Source organism: Fukomys damarensis, unplaced genomic scaffold (assembly GCF_012274545.1).
Source record: "Fukomys damarensis isolate Sample0158 unplaced genomic scaffold, DMR_v1.0_HiC HiC_scaffold_11, whole genome shotgun sequence".
Classification (NCBI taxonomy): Eukaryota; Metazoa; Chordata; class Mammalia; order Rodentia; family Bathyergidae; genus Fukomys; species Fukomys damarensis.
This window is the reverse complement of record NW_022900923.1, coordinates 10,188,331-10,209,106: the sequence shown is the minus strand read 5'-3', so window position 1 is coordinate 10,209,106 and position 20,776 is coordinate 10,188,331. Positions and strand designations below refer to the sequence as shown.

The window sequence follows — 20,776 nt, the reverse complement described above, 5'->3', positions numbered from 1 at the left end:
AAAAAAAAAAAAGCCAAAGAACAAGGAGTAGTCTGTCAGGAGCAATCTTGGAAATTGCCCAACTTAGAAATAGGAATGAGAAATGAAACTGAAAACGGCAGGTTCATTAAAAGACATTCTTCTTAGAGCTCCCTACCTTCCTGTTCTGAATCGCATGGGTTGCTTTCTCAGAAGTTACAACTCCTGTCTTCCTTAGATATCTTTTCACTGAGCTCCAAGGTTGTTCTCAACATTTCTTGTAAATACATCTTTTTCTTTCTTGGATTCCATCCTTACTCAAATAGCTCCTTCAGCCATCCATGATGGTGCATGCCTGTGATAGCAGTCACTAAGGAGGCTGATGTAGGAAGATTGCAAATTTGAAGCCAGCATGGGTAACTTAATAAGACTCTAACCTCAAAAAGAAAAGAAAAAGATTTTTGCATAGTATATGCAAGGTCCTAGGTTCACTCCCCAGTACTGAAGGAAGTAAAAAGGTTTGTTCAGAAGTGGACTCCCTTAGGCATATTTGGAAATGTTGTGTGGGACTTTTTTTTTTTTTTTTTTTTTTTTCTGTTTGGTTTGACACGGGTGTTTTTTTTTTTTTTTTTTTTTTTGGTACCGGGGATTGAACTCGGGTTCTTGCGCTTGCAAGGCAGGCCACCAAACCACTGAGCTAAATCCCCGGCCCATGTGTGGGACATTTTGATTATCACAGACAGCATTCTGAGAGTAACAGCACTATTAAGCCCTTTGAAAATCATTTTTCCCCTATGACCTTTCATTTGATAATTTGACTGGCTGTGAAATAAATTCTGGGTTAAAACTCTCTAGTATCTGGGAAATGTATAAATTATTCTCAGGATCCTTAATTGTTGATAAGACAGCCAATGTCAGTCTGATTCTTTTTTCAGCGATGCTTAGAAATTATAAAATTTGGTTTTGAGTGGACATTGCGAATCAAGATATACATGCTATCAGTGAATTATATAAAAATTTTCATTCATACTACATCTTTTAATTTGTGTTTTTCAGACAATGAATGATTTTGACTATTTGAAACTACTAGGTAAAGGCACTTTTGGGAAAGTTATTTTGGTTCGAGAGAAAGCAAGTGGGAAATACTATGCTATGAAGATTCTGAAGAAAGAAGTCATTATTGCAAAGGTAAATGATTATAAGAGTTGATGAATAAATTTTTGCTGGCAGTGAGCAGTTATGTTTATTATGATAACTTATGCAGTGATAAATTGTAGAAATTCCATTGAACAATCAAAATAATTGGAGGTAGGCTACTGCTACACTAAGGGATGTTATCAGTATTGGTAATGTTAAGATTTTCAAAAGTTTATAATGTACATAAATTGTGTGAAAGTTATTTTATTCTCTTAATGAAATAGAAATTTTTATATTTTATGTGCTTGGGAGATCGTTTTTACTATACATTGGTGATCTGTATTTTTAATTTTACTAGTGTTGCTTTTTAATATTCCCCCAATGATCTCAATTTCTCAGTAAAAGATTTGATTAGAAAAATATAAATGATTTTGTACTTACAGTTTATATAGCATTGGGTGGGAAAGCATCCTAAACAGACTTGAAAATACTAGAATAATGAAGCTATAAGAAGAAATAGTCTTTGAAATTTCTTTAGAAATCTCAGTCCCCCACCTCATAACTGCATTTTTCTTAATTTAATTTTTTATTGGTGCATGTTTGTAGTACATGATAATTATATTCATCATGGAGAACGTTTTTCATGTTAGACCTTTACATATATTCAACACATTAATGGAGTAATTTCTTACTCCACAGTTCTACATTGAATATCCGTTCCCTCAATAGGAAAATTTGACATACGTTAAAACTGATGTTTGCTTTCTGTCTTAATCAACAGATGACACATAATACTATGGTACACCTTAGAGACTACTTTCACTTTCAGGTACTTTGTAGTTAACTCATCTGGAGTGTATTGCTCCGTACACTTCACGCAACTGCCTACATTCCTCCATGATGGCATTTTTGCTTCAGCCTGGGCTCAGCAAGTCTGCATCTCCTGTTAGAAGAAACTCTTTGCTTTGTAGCTATTGCAGCCTGCATTTACACCTTACCTGATATACAAGCTTTAGGAACCAGCTTTTTGCGGAGTTGTATTGGGATATATTGGGAGCATATGTGCTCATCACAGTGACTGAGGCCAAGAGACGGTTACCAACAGAAGCCGGGTGTGCTGAATATCCTGCCTGTGTGTGTTGGCCAGCTCCTCGGAACCTTAGTTGGCTCATGTGTAAAACTGGTAGGATGAAATCCACTGGATGGGAATATTAGGAGGAAGTAGGATGAGTAAAGTGTTTAGCATACATGTTGGACTTGTTATTAACTAAACTGAAATTTTTTCTGGAAGGTGGTAGAGTATTGTAGGCTCTGTCACTTACTAAATGATCTCAAAGTACTAAACTTTTATACTTTAATTTCTTTATCCACAAAATGGGAATAATAACACTTATCAGTGTTGTTAGGTTTAAATTAATAAATGTAATAGTATTTGCCATCATGATTAAGTTTTAGAAATTACATATGGAATAAACTTAAGATTAGAGCCATATGAATGAAAATATATTAAATATTTTCTGTTATTACTGTCATTACCTACTGTGTATCAAGCATAGGTAAATACAGTTCAATTTTGTTTTTTCTTTGTAGTCTGGCCTCGCTTGGGCTCTATCGTCTACTTTTATCAGACTTGAGAAGACCCTGTCAGACCCTGTTTAATTCACTAATTCCTAGTACTTTTTTGGGTATCTGTACATATTTGGGTATATTTCACAAATGGTAGACTATCTTGATTGATGTAGTTCCTTCCTGTTTTCCCCAACCAATCTGTTTATCAGTTTCTTAAAAGAAAATATATGGATTCCCAACAAAATGATTGACCAGTATGAAATTTTGGAATGTGATAAGAGCCAAGATTTAATCCTAATGTGTTCTTCTCAGAACATCCTATCAGGGAGAAAATGATGTTGCTATGTTCTCTTACAGGAGGCATTAACCTTCATCCTTTGATTAAAATAATATCTACTAGGATTTTCCACTGTAAAAAGTACTATTTTCCCCTTATAATTAATAAGTATATTTTATGGGAAATATTCTGAGATTATGTGAATGTCCTGTGTCTTTTAAAATATTTTACTAATTTTAATATCTTCCAGTGAATCTTGTCTCTAGTGGTTATTACTGTGGTATTCTAATGATGGTTTTCTGTCTTCCTTATTCCTTACGTATTTATCCTAAATTTATCTGAAAATTGGTCTAAACTATCAATCTTTTCGAAGAATCAACTTTTCATTTTGTTCATTTTTAAAAACTGCTTTTTTCTGTCCTCATAGTTATTTTTAACTTCTGCTAGCTTTTTGGTTTTTACTTTATTTTATTACTAGTTCCTGAGGTTGTAAAGTTAGGTTTTTGACTTGAGACCTTTGTTCCTTTTGTTTTTTGATGGTACTGAGGATTAAACACAGCTTTTTGCACTGAACTACATCTATAGCCTCACCCACGCCTCCTTTTTTATGAGATCTGTTTTATGAGTCTTGCTAAGTCACTAAATTGCTCAGTCTGGGCTTGAACTTGAAATCCTCTTGCCTCTGCCTCCCAGAATGCTGGGATTACAAGCATTCACTACTATGCTACTGATAGTCTTTGTTCTTTTTCATGTAAGTATTTATATAGGGGTGATCAAAAAATACAGTGAATACCTAAAGTGTTGTTTTTTTTTTGTTTTTTTTTTAATTTACATTAAAGGAAAGCTTGCCATTAATCGATCTTGCAGAATATTCTGAAGCAGCTCTGGCAGTCATCGTTCATGTGAATGCTGCTGCTGCTACCGTATGCCGCCCGAAAGAAAGGGCTGTGTGTCCTCATCCACTTTGTGCACCGGATCAGGCGCTGCAACTTCTTTTTCCCAGAGTAAAAATGACCAGAAAGTTAAACATTTTAAATCAATTCAGGACACTGAGCTAAAGACAGGAAGAAAGAAACTATTTCTCTCCACAACTCTGTTCCTACCTCTTTCATTTATTGGTGTGTTAAAATTGCATCTTTATGTATTGTGTGTCTAAAAGCAGAAACTAGTAACTCAAGTGCGTCTGTCTCTTAAATTATGTATGAAAAAGATAACATTACAATAATAACTTTTGTATTTGCCGTATAATTTTTTCTAGAGATCTTAGTACAAATTCAGGTTACAGTATAATGTCCTTGCGTTTCATTCTGAAGGAACTTGCTTCTGCATTTCTTACAATGCAGCTGTGGTCGTAAGTGAACGCTCTGCTTCTGTCTCCTTGAGAGTGTGTTCTGTGTGTCTGCGCATGCTTGTGGGTGTTGTTAGGCGTGGCACCTAGAGCCTTGTGCACACATCCTAGGCAAGTGCCCTGCCAATGAGCTACACCCCTAGTCTTCCTCATTTCTGAACAATGCTTTTGCCAGATACAGGATTCTTGGTTGACTTTCATTTTCCGTTCAGCACTTTGAGTATATCAGCCTACCCTGTGACTTCCTTTGGTTCTTGTTGAGGATCCCTTATATGAGTTACTTCTCTCTTGCTGCTTTCAAGTCTTTGTTTTTATTAGAATGAGCCTCACTGTGGAGCTCATTTATCCTGCTTGGTGTTTATTGAGCTTCTTGGATATTTTTATTAAATCTGAAAGTTTCAGTCGTTTCTCTTAATGCCTGCCACTTCCCCATTGCAAATGTTGGTCTGCTCGAAGTGTCCCCCTGGGCACCCTTTAAGCGCTGGTTCCTCGATTGTTTTACCTTCCAGTTTGCTGTTCTTTTTCATCTTCCTACTTAAGCCTGCTTTTGAATCACTCTAGTGATTTTTTGTTTCTGAAAATCACATGCTAGCATGGATCACAGGACCCAAAGGCAGTGTCACTGCAAATCAGATGTAGCCCACTGTCCTGTCTTCCATTCTGATACATCCATCTTATAGTGTTTTTTATGGCTTCAAACTAGCACTAATCCCAGTGGTGAAGTCTGTATTGTTCAAAACCCAAAAAACCTGAGCAGGTTTGGTTCATTTCTAATACTTCCATGAGGAAGAAATATGAGCAGTTAGTTTTTAATTTTCTATGGAGTATGGATAGCTCCCGCTGAATTTATTCATCAGAATTTTATAGACCTTTAGATATTTGATGTATTTATTCTCTGACCTCCATAATTTGTGTGTATCACTACTACATTTAAGTCAGTCCAGCTTGTTTGTAAGTTTCTGATATTATCATATATCAGTCTAGTAAACTTTCATAATCAGGAACCTGTATCAAGTTAGAATCCCTTCTAAACAAATTAAGATAGAAAGATGGTGAATTCATATAACAATATAGTATAATAGATGAAAATTGGAATCATTCCCATTGGAAGACGACATACTAGGTTTATTTTGTTTCCCCTGAAGTTAGGACCAAGATAAAAGCATTATCATAATCAAATTCAGATGTTAGTCTCATTTAGCTCATTGTATTTTTAGCAGTGTTGAGACTGTGCCAGGTACTGCTGAGGCTATAGGTAATGCTATAGACAGAGCAACCAGCATGCTTCTGTGGTACGATAGCTGAGGTGTTCCCTAATCAGGCATAACATCCTTCCCAGTAGCATATTCAGGCAGAATGGATGTAGTCTGTTCAAACACTCTCACTTACATCCAAATTTTACTTTAATCCCATCACCCATTTCATCCTCAGACCCTCCCAGACTAACTGTAGCCCTTATTAGGACTTACAGGTTTTGGAATCACATTATACTAGACTCTTATGCCAGGGACCCCAGAAGGCTTCTTCTTTACCCCTGTTTTACCCATATATGTGCACATGGACTTCAGTCCCTAGCGAGGTGTTGGTCCAAAACTGGTTTCTCTGTAAATTCTATCCCTGATTAATTTGCCTCAGAAGTGAGTGAGATTCATCATTGTCATTTTGCATCCCAGTTTTTATGTTCCTTTAAATTAGAGTACAATGAATGTATTTGTTTAGAACTTTCAATGTTGGGGAATCCACAGGGCTCCCATTGGTCCACCCAGTTATTTATAGTGCTGCATTAAGTTCTTTGTGTCAACTTCTTGAGTGTCTACTTTATTCATTCCCTTCTTTAGTGACCATTTAAAATTTCACCTTCCTGGCTTAACTGCTTTTATTATCCTTTAGGTCTTTCCCTATTCTCTGGGTCAGTCACTCCAATTTTATTAGCATCTGTAAGAGCCATGGGAAGAAGCTAAAATATCTGATACAGCCTCTTAATTGTGGCTTGGTTTTATCGCAGTTAGATTATATCAAATGCTTGTGTAGAAGTTTCCTGTTTAGTCACGGTATTGACCATGACATGACTAAGGGACATATGATCATCCCAATGATCATAATGCCAACTTCACATGGCTTTCATAGGCAGCTTGTCAGCCACTTCATCTGGAGATGCCATTTGGCACTCAAAGGAGAGGAGGGAAGACAACTCCCCTTTTCAGGTTAAACTACAATGGCTTTTGCTCATTCCACTGGAGTAACTGTCCCCTTGGAAACAATGTATGGTATGTTTGGATTATGTGCATTCATCTGGGATTATTCCTTTGTACATTGTGGGTCCTATTTCAACCCAAGCAGCTGCAGGGTTCAAAAACCAAAGGTAATGCCCATAAGTTAGTCACTAACAATCCATTTTAGTAAAAGTTGTTTTGAGAACATGATGGTACCAATCCACAAATTTGGGTAACTCCTTCATACCACCCAACTTTTGTTGTTTTTTTATTTTAGCACTGCAACACCTGGACTACCTTCTTCGTGACCAGAAGCCATAGAAATAGTACAGTATCTGTTTTTTCATCATTACTTTTATGTTTGATAGTAGCCCTGGGGCTAGATACCCTAGCTTTTATGGAATGAAATTGGAGCTTTTTCAACAATGGTGTTTACCTTACTCTCCTTTACTTTGATTTTAGCTACTAAAGATAGAAAAATTACCAGTGGATTGTGTACTGTACTTGTTTCTCTTTATTTTGCACTTTTCCTGTATCCAGTGAGCCAGTGCCTTGAGTTCTGGTGTTATAAATTACAAATTTGATTTTATGTGTAATGCATTGCTGTTGTTATCCATGAGTGACTTTGTACTCAGTCAAGCAGGTAGGTTTAGGTTTATTGCTACCTGTTCTGTTATCCTTTCCTTGTTCTAAACATGCTAAACATTGTTTTGACATGTGTTAGAGAGCCGAGAGTTGAGATAGAACTATTTGGTATTTCTGGGAGATGTATGTGTGCCTTGTTTGTGGTTGCTCAGGCTTGTTTAAACAGACTCTGGCTGGGAGTTCTGAACATAAAGAAAATAAGATACAGAAAATCATTCACATGAATACCTGAACTACCTTCATACCAGTCTAGAGGAAAATATATGAAAATGTACTACCAACCAAAATAAGGTTAGTATGACCTCACTGTTTAAAGTACCACCCCCCCTTCTGTCTTTTTCCCACTTTCCAGAGTACTCAGGAACATTGAAATATTACAATAGGATCATTTAAAAATATTTTATATCTAAAAGCTTTTTAGGCCGGTTGTAATGTGCATGACCCTTCTCCTGTGATGGGAAAGATGGGTAGTTACCTGAATCTCAAGTGAAAAGTCTATATAAAAATAAATTATAATAAAAGGGATATTTTGCTTTTAAAAAACAAACAAAAAATCCAGCCTCTCTGACAAACCCTACTTTTGATTTCAGCTGTTTCAGGGTCCACTAAGACCACTCTGTAGGCTCAGTGTTTCAGGACTCAAGACTCAGAAATGCTGATGTGTACTTACAGTTATGGCTTTTTAAGGTGACCTGACACTGATTAAGATCAAAAGAGTATGGGAGAAAGTCCCAGAGAAACCAAAGTGCATGCTTCCTGGTGGATTACACAGAAACATTTAATTGTTCTAGCAACTATATGTGATAATATTTCTCAAGTGTTGTCAATCAAAGCAGCCTACCTGAGCCTGGTGTGCAGAGTTTTTATTGGAGGTCAGACACATAGGCAATCTGAGCTGCTCAGATTCCAGTTCTTACAGCCAAATCAGACACATGGGCTTCATCATTCATTCCATCATTAGCATAAACTGTCTTGTCAAACTGATACCACATAGTCCTAGATCTCAGGCATACAAAAATACTCATATCAGAGAGAACCCTGCGATTTGTCCCTGAGTGAGTGATCTGGAAGCTTGGTCTCTAGGGAGTCAGTGTTTAGGTAGCAGAACTTTTAAGAGGCAGGGCCTGGTAGAAGGTAATTATGAATGGATTGCTGCTGCCTTGCAGGACTGAATCAGATCTCATGGAACCGGCTTAGTTTCTGTGGGGATGCATTGTTTTTGAACTCGGCTTTCTTGGCGTTAGGCTCTTGCTTCCACTCGCCCTGTGACAGCTCTTGCATGCACGCTCCTCACACCCTCACCCATTTATCTGCCATGTTGTGATGCAAATAGTGGGGCTCTTACCAGGGTCCTGGTGTGCTCTTTGGACCTTCCAGCTACCAAAATAGTCAGGTAAACCTCCTTTCAATACATGTAGTACTTAGCTTTGGGTTCTTGTTTTTGTTACAGCAACACAAAACAGACTAAGAATATTTTAGGAGATCAGAGCTGACCAAAAGCCACTGCTGAAGATTGGCCTTGTGGGGGACAAGCAAGGCTTGATCAATTCAGTCCTGCTGACTTAACCCTCCCTACACATATAATCTTTAAAATACAGTATCAACCCAATGTTTTGGATCAGTCATTGGCACCTCGTTCTCCTTGGACTCAGTTACTGGTGAACCCTATGCAGAATTTATCTGCAAGGCTCTTTGATCCCCAACTCTTTTTTATTTTTTACTTTGAGACAAGGTCTCAGTAAGTTGCCCAGGCTGGGCAACAACTTGTGATCTTCCTGTCTCAGCCTCACAGAGTATAGTAATTAGAATTATAGGCATGTACCACCATACCACCACTTTCGCAGTTTAAATAAAATGATTATGGAATGTTCACTGAAAGGGGAAATTTCAGCCAGCATTTGGAGGAGACGAGGAAGCAGCCTTTGCGACACTGTGGAGAGTGTTCTGAATAAAGGCAGTAATAATTGAGAAGGTTCTGAGGAAGGACTGTGCTTTGCATGTGTTCTGAATAGTGAATAGAGTGTCTGCCATAGGCGGTGTAGAGAAAATTGTGTAGGATTATTTTAATCCTTGTAGGTACTGTATTATAAAGATACTGGTTCTTACTCTGAATGAAATAGGAGACCATTGAAAAATTTTAAGCAATATAATAAGATGATCCAGTTTTTATTTCAGTAGTGTTACTTTGGCTGTAGTATTGTAAATAGATGTCGAAGATGAGTGATAAACTGGAGAGGATTGGGAAAATAAATAGGAGAATGAGGACTATTCTGTTATTATGCCTTACATCCTCAAGAAACAAAATCTCATTCCATTAATCTTTTATGAAAGAAGTTGGATGTGAAAGTTCATTAATTAATAATTTAGTATGGGTGAATATATAGAAGTTGTATTTCAAAAGCAACTTTTATTTTTTATCCAAACATTTCTAGGCTCTTGATTTATGATTAAGATCAGCAAATGGATTTTTTAAAAAAACTTTTAATTGTTTTAGTCCCTAAGTTTTATCACTGTTATTTTTATCATCTTGTTTTGACATGTTGCTTTTAACTGTAATTAAAAATTATTGGCATCTGTGTTTACTTTTTAGCTTGTGCATACCTTATCTTCATAGCAGAAAGTAATTAGTATGTGAAATATAGCCCATTAAATTTGCATTAATGGGAAAAACTTCTAATCAGATGTAAAATATGGTAGAAAATGCATTTTTATGTATGTATATGTGTATATATATATATATATAGTGGGTACAATGCATTCATTCCAATTCCGTTCCTGCAACAAAGAACTGTTGTTTTAGCTTTTGTCTCAATACATGTTTACTTGGCTCCTTCCATGTGGTTACACAGACTACAGAATTTAGGAGAAAAGTTTTCTGTCATGGAACTTTCTAAGTGATTTTGAAATGTAACTATCATATGTGATGGGTCAATTTTAACTAAATAAAATGAAATACTCCACAGAAATATTTTCTAAAGCTCTGTACTATCCAAAATGGTTTCACTGTGTTTAGTCCTTCCCTGATTTTCTAACTCCAATTACTTAGCATCCGAAACCAATATTATATCTTCTGTGCATTTCTTTCTCACTGCTCATAAAAACATTTCTTTTGATTCGTGCTAATATCAGAGGCATGTAACTTTCAGATTATTTCTATTGATTTTAATCTCAAAATTAGCTTTTATAGCTTAAAATTATTCCCATTTTTCCAATTCCTGCTCCAAATATAGTAGTCTAAGCCATCACATTCTTTCTTGGAGTACTCTCATAGCCTCCTAAGTATTCCCTTCTCTGTCTGCTGTCCTTACCATGAGCATGAGTGAACTTCTTTTATTGCAGTCACGTTCCGTCGTCCCCAGGCCCTGTTCCTCCCACACTATCACGTTTCCTAGTCTGCACTCTTCCAGTAGCACTAGTTTTCCTTCTCCGCTCCACTTACAGGAGTGTATAGCTCCCATTTTTCTTTATTGTACTGATCAGAATTAGCTTATTATTTATGAAGTTGGTTCAACCACCTTGTATTCACCATCAGTCTGTGAACTCTACAAGCAAATCTCATCTTTTTTATTAAGCCACTTAATAGCCTCACTATCCTTAGCATTTAGTAAGTGAGTGTCAGGGGTTTTATTTTATTTTATTTTTTTTTTTATGTTCAAGTTTGTATGGCATTAAAGCTTTTATTCTTTCTATTTTTTTTTAATTTTATTGAGTTTATTGGTACATTTTAGGGATACAGTACAGTTACATTCATTGTTGGGATCTTGTACCTCTACATGACAAGTCTTGATTCTCATTTTTTCCCCTTACCTCTGCCCTCCCTTCACCCCCTCCTCCCCTCCCCATCTACAAACACTTTATTTTCATCTTTTCATTCTCTCACACTTTTTTCTTTTCCCTTTTTGTTCTTCCCTTACGCATCACACCTTCCCTACACCTTTAGCTCCTTTCTTCAAATTTCTAAATGTCAGTAATCTTATTAGAATCTTATGCATTGTTGCAGAATATTCACACCAGGAAAACTATTTGGTATTTACACATGTGTGACTTATTTATTTCACTTAGGAGTATATCTTCAATGATGAATGGACTTAGTCCTGTGTATCGCAAAATAGCACTTTCATAAAGCATAATTATGTATTGCATATTCACTGTTTGATTCTAATTAGCCAGAGTATGCACTTCTCTGCTTTGTTTTTCCTTTAATATCACCATCTAATTAAAACGAAAGCTCCATGTGAGCAAGAACCTTTGTTTGTTCAGTGCCCTGTCTCCAGTATATAGAACAAGACTTAAAACTTATGTTTTTCATATTTGTTGAAATAGTGGATAGATGAATGAATGAGGTCACACAGATGTGACACCTTTGAATTCATTCCTACAAAAAGCAGGCCAACAGTTATTAGGAATCTGTTGAATGTTAACCATTATGCTAGGTGGTGTGGATATAGAAGTCTGTGAGTTCTTGTGTCATTTCTGCTTTGATTTATTGTATATTAAAATATTATAGTTATTTTTAGAATCACAGTATGATATATGAGTGATTCTCAAAATTTTTGAGCCCTTAATTAACCTGGCTTAAAAAGAAAAAAATGTGAGAAAATGAAAAGATGGAAATAAAGTGTTTGTAAATGGGGAGGGAAGGAGGGGGTGAAGGGAGGTCAGGGTCAAGGGGAAAAAATGAGAACCAAGACCTGTCATGTAGAGGTACAAGATCCCAATAATGAATATAACTGTACTGTATCCCTAAAATGTACCAATAAATACAATTTAAGAAACATTAAGCTGGCTCATATAAAATAAGTTAGGACTAGGGTGATTTTTTGCTTATTCTTGACTCCTCTGGTTTTTAAATACTGCATTGTTAATTACATTTTGCTTTCCGTGCAGACATAATTTTCTCACTCTCCTGGAATAACTTTCAGATCAGTTTGTTTCTCATTTGTCTTTTAGGTCTAACCAAGGACAAATGCTTTTGTAAAGATAATAAATTCAGTGTCCTGATGTTTTTTCCTCTCCCATCTTTCCTTATAACGTACTTTTGGTTTGTTCACAGTGTTAAGTTGATCGGCAAGGGCTTTGTTTGGATCTTGTCAGAAGCAGAGAACAAGGATGCTGTTAGTTTTTCAGCCCTTATCTTTCTTTTCTTCCTACTTTAAGATACTGTTATTTTTGAAATATAAAACATCTTTCCTGTTCTCTGTATGTTGAAGAAAATCTCCCCTAGTTCACTTTTGATGTCAAAATGAGGTTTATGAACAAAATTAGAGAAAAATGTTCTTTAGTGTATTTTTGTTTTGAAATACATGCTCATTAAAATTTTTTTAGAAATTTTAGTAAACCTATAGTAGAAGGACTGCAACTTTAAGAAAGTATTATAAAAGTCTACAAGGAAAAAGTACACTTTTATATTCTGGTACTTTCTATTTCTAAAACGCGTAATTTAGAATTAAAACTTTCATATGTAGTCTATGTTCCCATTTTAATAACTGATTTTAAATAGGAGATTTGAAAATACTATGATATTTACTGACATACATTTTTATGTCTCCCTGAATAAAATTTACAAATATGAAAATATTAACTACCTTATGCTAACATATTAGCTAAGTGTTTTTCTTTGAGGGAAAATGTGTACTATTCAGTTTTCTTTATTTCTGATAGATTTTTGGTGCCAATTTTCATGTCATTATTGATATATCAAGCATAAGTGGTGTAATTTTTATTATATCAGTGCTTAAACTGTATTTTAATGGGTTCCTTTTTCTTTCATAGGATGAGGTGGCACACACTCTAACTGAAAGCAGAGTATTAAAGAACACTAGACATCCATTTTTAACAGTAAGTGACTATAAGATGTTATAGTCAGAACATTTTAAAGTTAAAGGAATTTTGTTATAGAAGTGAAACTATGAAAAATAACATTTTAAATAACCTTTATTTAGGTTTGCCATTTTCTTTGTGGAAAGATCATGAGTGAAAAATTTTTTTAAATTGTTAGAATGTATGGATTAAATTTATAGTATGTATGCATTTATAATACTTCCTGCTACCATAGCTGCTTTTTGAAACCTTTTTTTCCCTCTGTTGACTCTCCTTGCCATTAAAAAATAACTGTAGATCAAATAGATCATCTCCGGCATTTTAGAGAGTTAACAAAGACGTTTTTTAATAGGTTTTTAAATATGCAATTATTTTTTAATATGTAATATAGATTTTATCTTTCTTTATTGCATTCAGATACACATATTGAAATGATCAGGCAGAGCTATTGTTTTCAAATATGAAAGGCAGAGATTTTAATTGACTATTTGGTAGAAGGGCTTCTTTTGGAGATAGACTACTTTAAAAAATACAGGAATATCCTCAATTTACTGAACATTGGTTAAGTCCTATTGTATTTTCTTCAATAGATAAAGTATTTACTGACTTTCATACACATAATGTGATTATTTCAAAACAAACTTATTTTTTAGTCTATTATTAGTTCCTTGTAACAGAGATAATTTATGAAGATTCTCCATGTTTCTGACTCTGGTCAAGTATATTGAGATTAAAAATGACAGCTAAACTTTCAAAATTAGAACTTTTTGTTAAAGTTTTAGGATTATCTAAAGTAGATATTTTCAAAACTGTTACTAGATACCCAGACTTATATTGTCATATGTTTGTTGTCCAGCATAATAAGATAACTTTGTGATATCTTTGTAATATATAAAATTATATGAACCAGCTTTGTTAATTTGGGTCATATGACATACCCATTATGTAGAAAGATACTTGAAACTATATTAGAAACTTGAACATAACAAATATAACTGTATTCCTAAGGATGTTCACTAGTGTCCTGTGTAGGCGGTACTGTAAGGCTGCACAGATGAGAACTTTGAAGAGCAGCATAATTTCAGTTGTATGCCACAATAGATGGAGAAGTGTTCATTGCATTTACTAAGTTGATATTTACTTATGAGTTTAATTATCTTCTAGCAAAACCTATTGCCATGCTGAACAATATTTTTACATTTCGTATAAACTCTCACTTAGGCATTCTTAAGAAGCAGATAGACTTGAAGAAACAATAACAATTTGTTTCATCAATCATACTATTTTAAGTATTCTATTTTTGATGCTATTTAAATGATAAGAATGTAGGATTATAATACATCATTTTTTTCTTTTTCATTTCAAGTCCTTGAAATATTCCTTCCAGACAAAAGACCGTTTGTGTTTTGTGATGGAATATGTTAATGGGGGAGAGGTGAGTCAAGAAGTAAATTGAATATTTGCATGGTGATATTTTCATTAAAAATATTACTTAACAAACAAATTATAACAGTTCTCTACTGAATAAGAATTTGTATATCTCTTCTAGCTATTGTATAGATGAGAGCTGAACAATTTATAATGAATTGTCATGATTATTTTTATGTAACTACTTTTATATACTGGAAAGCATAATATATTCTCCTTTTTCCTGTATTTTTAAATTAAAAAGTTTTATCACAAGTATGATTTTTGAAATCATGTTACTAAATTTTGAAAACACAAAAACCACAAGGCTTTATGTTTTATGAAGCTTTTCCTCAAGTACATTTTCTGTAAAATTTGTAAAAAGTTCTTTCACCTGTTTTAAACTCAATTCATAGGTACATTGTGGTTGAGTTTTCTCCTATATAGTAGCTACAGTATCTGGGCATGGTAGCACACACTCGATATCCCAGCTACTCAGAAAGCTAAGGATGGAGGATCACAAGTTTGAGGCTAGGCTGAGCAATTTAACAAGACCCTGTCTCCAAAAAAAAAAGGGGTGATGAGGACTGGAATACAGCTCAGTGCTCCTTGGGTCATCCCCAACACCATAGACATTCACTCAGGGCAAGCAAAAATTGTCTTTATTTGGTGAACACCTTTTGAGTGCCTAGGTGGTAGGGATTTATCGAAATGTGTTAAGGCATAGTCATTATTATGAAGGAGATTATAATTTTCCTTCTAAGTGCATTGTAAATTAGAATGTCTTAACACCTAAGTGCTATAAATTCACAAAAGAAAATGTTTTATGAACAACCTAGTATTTAAAGTAGGCTTAATGAGTTTCTACCAGGGAATCTGATTTAAGAACATATTTCAGGCAGAGAGGATCAGAGAATCACTGGTAGTTGAACGTAGGGCAAGAAGAACTTTAGTAGGATAACAACCCAGGCATGCAGAACTGGGTACTTACGTTCAGATATCTGAGGCGGTATCCACTGAGAGGAGGATGATATTCCGGTCCGTGCTGATACTGAAGTGAACAGAGCAAGGTACCTAGTGTGAAGTGAGCTCTCATTGTATTAGAGGAAAATAAGGACACGCACATGTGCATATATATGTATGTATGTTAGTGTATGCACCGAATGTCTCTGTAATTACGCACAGGATATTAAATCTTCCCTTTGGAAACATAAACAATGGCTGGGTATAGAGTAGAAGGAAGACTGCTTTTCAGTCATATATTCTGTGACTTTTCAGACATGTATTTGGCAGGTTTATGTACCCATTTAATAATTAAAACTAGATGACCAGGTTAAAAATAATATAGAGAAATTGATAAACTGATAACAAAAATTTGGAGGACCACTTTTAAATGTTTTTTTTTAACATAGTCTCACATATTCACACCTATTGAAATGTTTATCACATTGTTCTGGCTGTCTGTTGCCACCACTCTTTTAGCTGCCTAAGGAGCATGTTGACTGGTGTAACCTCAGTACACAACATACTACCTGGCACATAGCAGGTTCTTGACAAATGTTTATTGGATTATTTTGAATGAATAAATAAAACAAATTACCTCAGGGGAAAGGGAAAGAAGTGAACAAAAGAGGTAAAAGAGGAAGTACTGAGAAGTAGGAAGAAAAATACATGATTTGTTTTGGAAAGACTAAAAATGTAAAGAAGTAAAATAGGAAATACTGAGAAAGAGGAAGAGAAATAAGTACCTATGTAATTTGTTTTGGAAAGCCTAAAAATGTAAATTCAGGACATAGTATCTGAGGACATTTATAAATTACACAATTTATTTAGTTTCTGTGCAGGTACTCTGGTAGCTGTTGGTATCGTATAAGTCAGAATTAAACGTAGTTCTACCTTCAAAGGGTTTATAATCTACTGGGGAAAGTAAGCTGCTACAAAAGCTCTGCTAAGTGTAAAGTATGTCATCTGTGTCAGATGCACAGTTACTGGGTCCTGGGATTTAACTGGAATGAGAGAAAGCTTCCTAGAGGGAGCTATCTAACACTTGCACTTTTATTTTAAACCTAGAATACTTATGAGATTAATTAATTGATGATTGTTGAAAAAATTTTACACTCAAAAGCAGATTTCCAGACTAGCCAGATGGTTCTCCTTAGCATTAAAACTCTTATTTTACTCCTCATTTGGCATGTCATCTTCTTTTCTCCCTTCAGAGGTTGTTTAGGGATTGGATTTTAGATAAAGACTAAATTATTTAATACTTTTAAGCAGATGAAATGACTTTATATATGACAATTTTAAAGTACATAGGTAATAATTACAACACTGCCATATATGAGATAAAATTTAAATAATATTCAGCAGTTTTGGTGAAATTTTTATATATATAATCTCAATTTTTTATTCTTTTAGATTATCAAATATACTTAATAAGTGAGGGTATAACTTAGTGATAGCCCCTAGGTTCAAGTCCCAGCAAACTGCCCCTCCCAGAAAGGAAAAGAAAAAGAAAAATGAGAATGATTGATATAACATAGTTTAGTTCGTCTAGGAACATAATAGGGTTATTTCAGTTCTTGATTTATCATTTTGGGGAGGAAATATGTTTTGTATATCTTTGTAGTGACATTAATTTTAGCTTTGTTTTAGGTACATGTTGCCATTTTTTCTCAGAGATGTTTCATAAAATGCAGAAAAATTAATTGTTGTAGAAACAATAATGAATAGTTACTTTTTTTTTAAACAGAGGACTAAAGTACTGGAAGCTGTAAACAATACAAATCAACACTTATGAATAAACCATGACTTACTCTGTGGGGATTATCCATGTGGTATCTAGGAGGCTTGAGCTGAATTCTAGCCGACTGAAAAGTGAGGTCTTGTACAGTGAAAGTACTCACCTCAATGGCAGCATACTCATATCCCTTTATTTTTGCCAAATTTTACCTAGCAATAAGCTTCTTTAATGGGCTCATTAAAGTAACTATCCCAATATTAATTCATACTTACTGTCTGTTGATTTTTAATTAACAATAGCATTATTTTGGCCTGTGTTCTACACTGTTTATATTGTAATATAAATATATTAATGGAGGCATTCCTTTACCTTACATTTGCTATACATTTTTGGTGAATTGAAGCCATTAACATTGATGGTCATAACTGATATGTATTGACTTATCATTGGCATGATATTTTCCTGTTGTTGGCTCTTATTTTTTTTTATTTTTCCCCCTTTCCATTTAATTTCTTGCCTTGCCTCATGGCTTTGTTCTGTTGGGATTCACAGAGCTGTATTTCTCATTGTCTTTTTCTAGGATATTGTTTAGAATTATTTGGAATGCTGCTTTTGTTCTTCTGTTGGATTTCTGGAATCTTGACTATTATATTCCTCAGAGATTTTTTTTTTTTTTTTGTCACAGCTAGATGGAGTCCTGTATGACTCACTTATCTGTATATCAAATTCTTTTCTCCTGTTTGGGAAGTTTTCTACCATTACTTCTGTGAACAGGTTTTTTAATGTCATTTCTGTTCTCTCCTGCTTTTTCATTGACTCCGATCAATCATATTATTCTTGTTTGCACCATCCTAGTAGTTACTGGATTGATTTCTCATAATCCCTTGCTATTTTTAAAAACTATTTTTTTCATGATCACTAACTTTAATCCTGTCTTCTCTATCTGAAATTCTGTCCTCACATTGACTCATTCTGCTGCATGTACTTTCCATGGAGTTTTTAATCTCCTGAATATGTTTGAATCTATTTTGTGGATTCCATTTCTTTCCTATGCTGGGCATTTATGGTTTCCATTTCTTTCCTATGCTGGGTGTTCATGGTTTTCATCATGTTTCTGAGCTCCTTTATTTTTTTATCTGTATCTGTTCTAGAGTAAGCATATCTTTCATTCTGCGCACCATTCTTTAGTTATCTGGGAAATTATTTCTGTGTGTGTGTGTGCGTGTGTGTGTGTGTGTGTGTGTGTGTGTGTGTGTGTGTGTATGTGGTACTAGGGATCGAACTCAGGAACTTGCATTTGAAAGGCAGGTGGTGGAACCACTGAGCTAAATCCCTGGCCCCATGAAATTATTTCTGATTTTATTTTTTCCAGAGCCTTTTTTATCTGTTTTATTTCTTCCTTTGTTACCAATTCAGGCAGTCCAGATTGTTGACTTTCAGATTGTTCCACCTTGTTGCCCCTGAATTTGTCTTTGGTGAGCTGGAAGTTTGGGTTTGGGTCTTGTTTAAATGTCTTATTTTTATTTTTGTTGTTGTTGATGTTTTTGGTTTAATTCCTGGGTTGGTACTTGTATATTGCTTAATGCGAGTATCTTTATTACTAGTATTTAGAACCCTTAGGGAATGACTGCTCCTCAAATGTGTCTTCTGGGTATAGCATGTCTTTGGGTTTTGAGTGTAATCACCCTTAGGCAGTCTCAGCTTTGGTGTACCAGGAAGGACAGCTGACTAGAACAATCACATTACCTTGTCCAAAGTAGTTCAATCAGCATCAACAACAGCATCAAACACAGTTTAGAAAATGCCAAATTATGGTAACTATTAATCTGTCACCTTTAACTGCACGAAGTAGACTTGTGGTTATATACCAAAATCAAAGACCAACCATAAATATATTTGCAGTAACTAAGCTTTCAGTATAGCGAATTTACCTTCTAGGAAGAAGACTTAGAGGGAGGTGGGGAATGGTTAGAAAAATAGAAGGAGAGGGAAAGGCTAGAAGTAGAGCTAGAGGGCACATGAAGATCATGTAAACTTTGGGAAAATGGTAGAGACAGGAGGAAAAGAGAAAATGGAAAGAACAAACATGGCAACAGGAAAACGAGAGACTGTATTCATGCTCTTATAGAAATAACAAGAATAAAACAAAACAGGAACAAGAAAAGAGAAGAATGAACAAGAAAAAGAGAGAAGAAAAGAACAAAAAAGAAAAAAAATGTCCTTTTCAAGATGTGCCTCTGCTGTCACTGTGTGGTCAGCAGTATGCAGATCTGAAATGATTTATCCCAGTGAGCCAGCTGTAGCCCACTGAGATTCATACTGGTTTCTGGCTGCAAGGCCAGTATCGAGCTCCCTGACCACTTGTGGGTTTGAATTCTTCACAGATATGCTACAGGTTTGAGGTGCCCCTCTCCCGCAGCAAATCTGGGTTCCAATAGGAGGCGCTGATCCCAGCCACTCTCCAACTGCTGTCTTTTGCTGAGTCTTTATTACAATGACTATCTTGACTCTCTTGGTAGGCTTCAGTTCTCAACAGTAAGTCTTAGAGAGGCCCTCTCTCTGCTGCTCATCACTCTGCCATCTTCTGGAGCTCTTGTACATGTGCTAAGCTGTATCAAGGAGCTGTATAGCCTTACCCCATCTATTAAATCCTTAATGAGCAATTTCTATGTGCTGAATTTTTGAGGATTAAGAAGTAAGGAAAACATCGTGTTCTGTTTCTTTAAGAAATGGGTGTTTGATTGGGCAAATAGATGAGAATACGTATAGACTTCATGTGCCATTTTTGCCATGATAGTACTAATTGCTGTGGGATTATGGAGAATGGACACTTGAATCGGTCTAGAAGGACGAAATGAAAGGAGGGCAGAAGGTGTCAAGGTAGGAAGCACTTAAAATGATGACTAAGCTATGTTTTAGAGAAAGTATTATGAGTTCTATTAGGAGAAAGAAAAGGAGGGCATTCCTGCACAAAAACATAAAACAGAAGTGTGGAATGTACAAGAGCATGCTGCCTTTCTTCCACCTCCCAGAATAGCACAGTGTGGATGATGCATAATCTTGCAGTGGGAAGCCAGGAAAGTGTGAATGGAAAGTCAGAGTTACATTGAGACTGTTCTTTTCCAAGTTGTTTAGATTTTGTTCCGGGCAGTAGTACATCATGGAAGAATTTCTATGAGGAAATGTTTAGAAAAAATGCTTTGTAGTGTTCAAAGCTTAAATTAGAAAAGACAAAAATGGAAGCAGGTAAGATTCTTAGGATGCTACTGAGGCCAACAGGTTTTCACTAACCTGCTTATAAAAATGAGGCAGTTATTGAGAAGGGATCACAGTCTAGTACCATGTAAGTAGTAGAATTTCCAGGATGTAAGGACTAAATATAAAGGGAATACAGAAGATAATCATACAATGTCCTGTTTTCTGCTTGGGGAATTGTGTGGCTACTGGGCTATTCAGAAAGATAGGAAGCATGAGAAGATAAATGATTTCTGGCAAGGATCATCCTAGATTTGAGTTGCCTAGCAGAGATATCAAGGAGATGGAAGAGTTGTGTCAGAGATACAAATAGGTATCATCATCAGTGCTAAAACTGAGGAAATACAGTAAGGAAATGTTTGGTGCTGGTTGTGGTGTGTACACCTGTAATCCCATTACTCTGGGCG

General features: G+C 35.3%; 1 protein-coding gene across 5 annotated transcripts in view; it reads left to right on the top strand.

Annotated features, from left to right (window-relative positions):
• Akt3 (AKT serine/threonine kinase 3) overlaps nt 1-20,776 on the top strand; it is a 265,681-nt gene that overhangs the window by 169,802 nt on the left and 75,103 nt on the right. For all 5 annotated transcript variants that reach the window (XM_010642597.3, XM_010642598.3, XM_010642602.2 and 2 more), the window contains 3 exons: nt 1,015-1,146; nt 12,920-12,985; nt 14,334-14,402. In XM_010642597.3, coding sequence (XP_010640899.1) covers nt 1,015-1,146; nt 12,920-12,985; nt 14,334-14,402 — 267 coding nt within the window. The remainder of the gene's footprint in view (nt 1-1,014; nt 1,147-12,919; nt 12,986-14,333; nt 14,403-20,776) is intronic.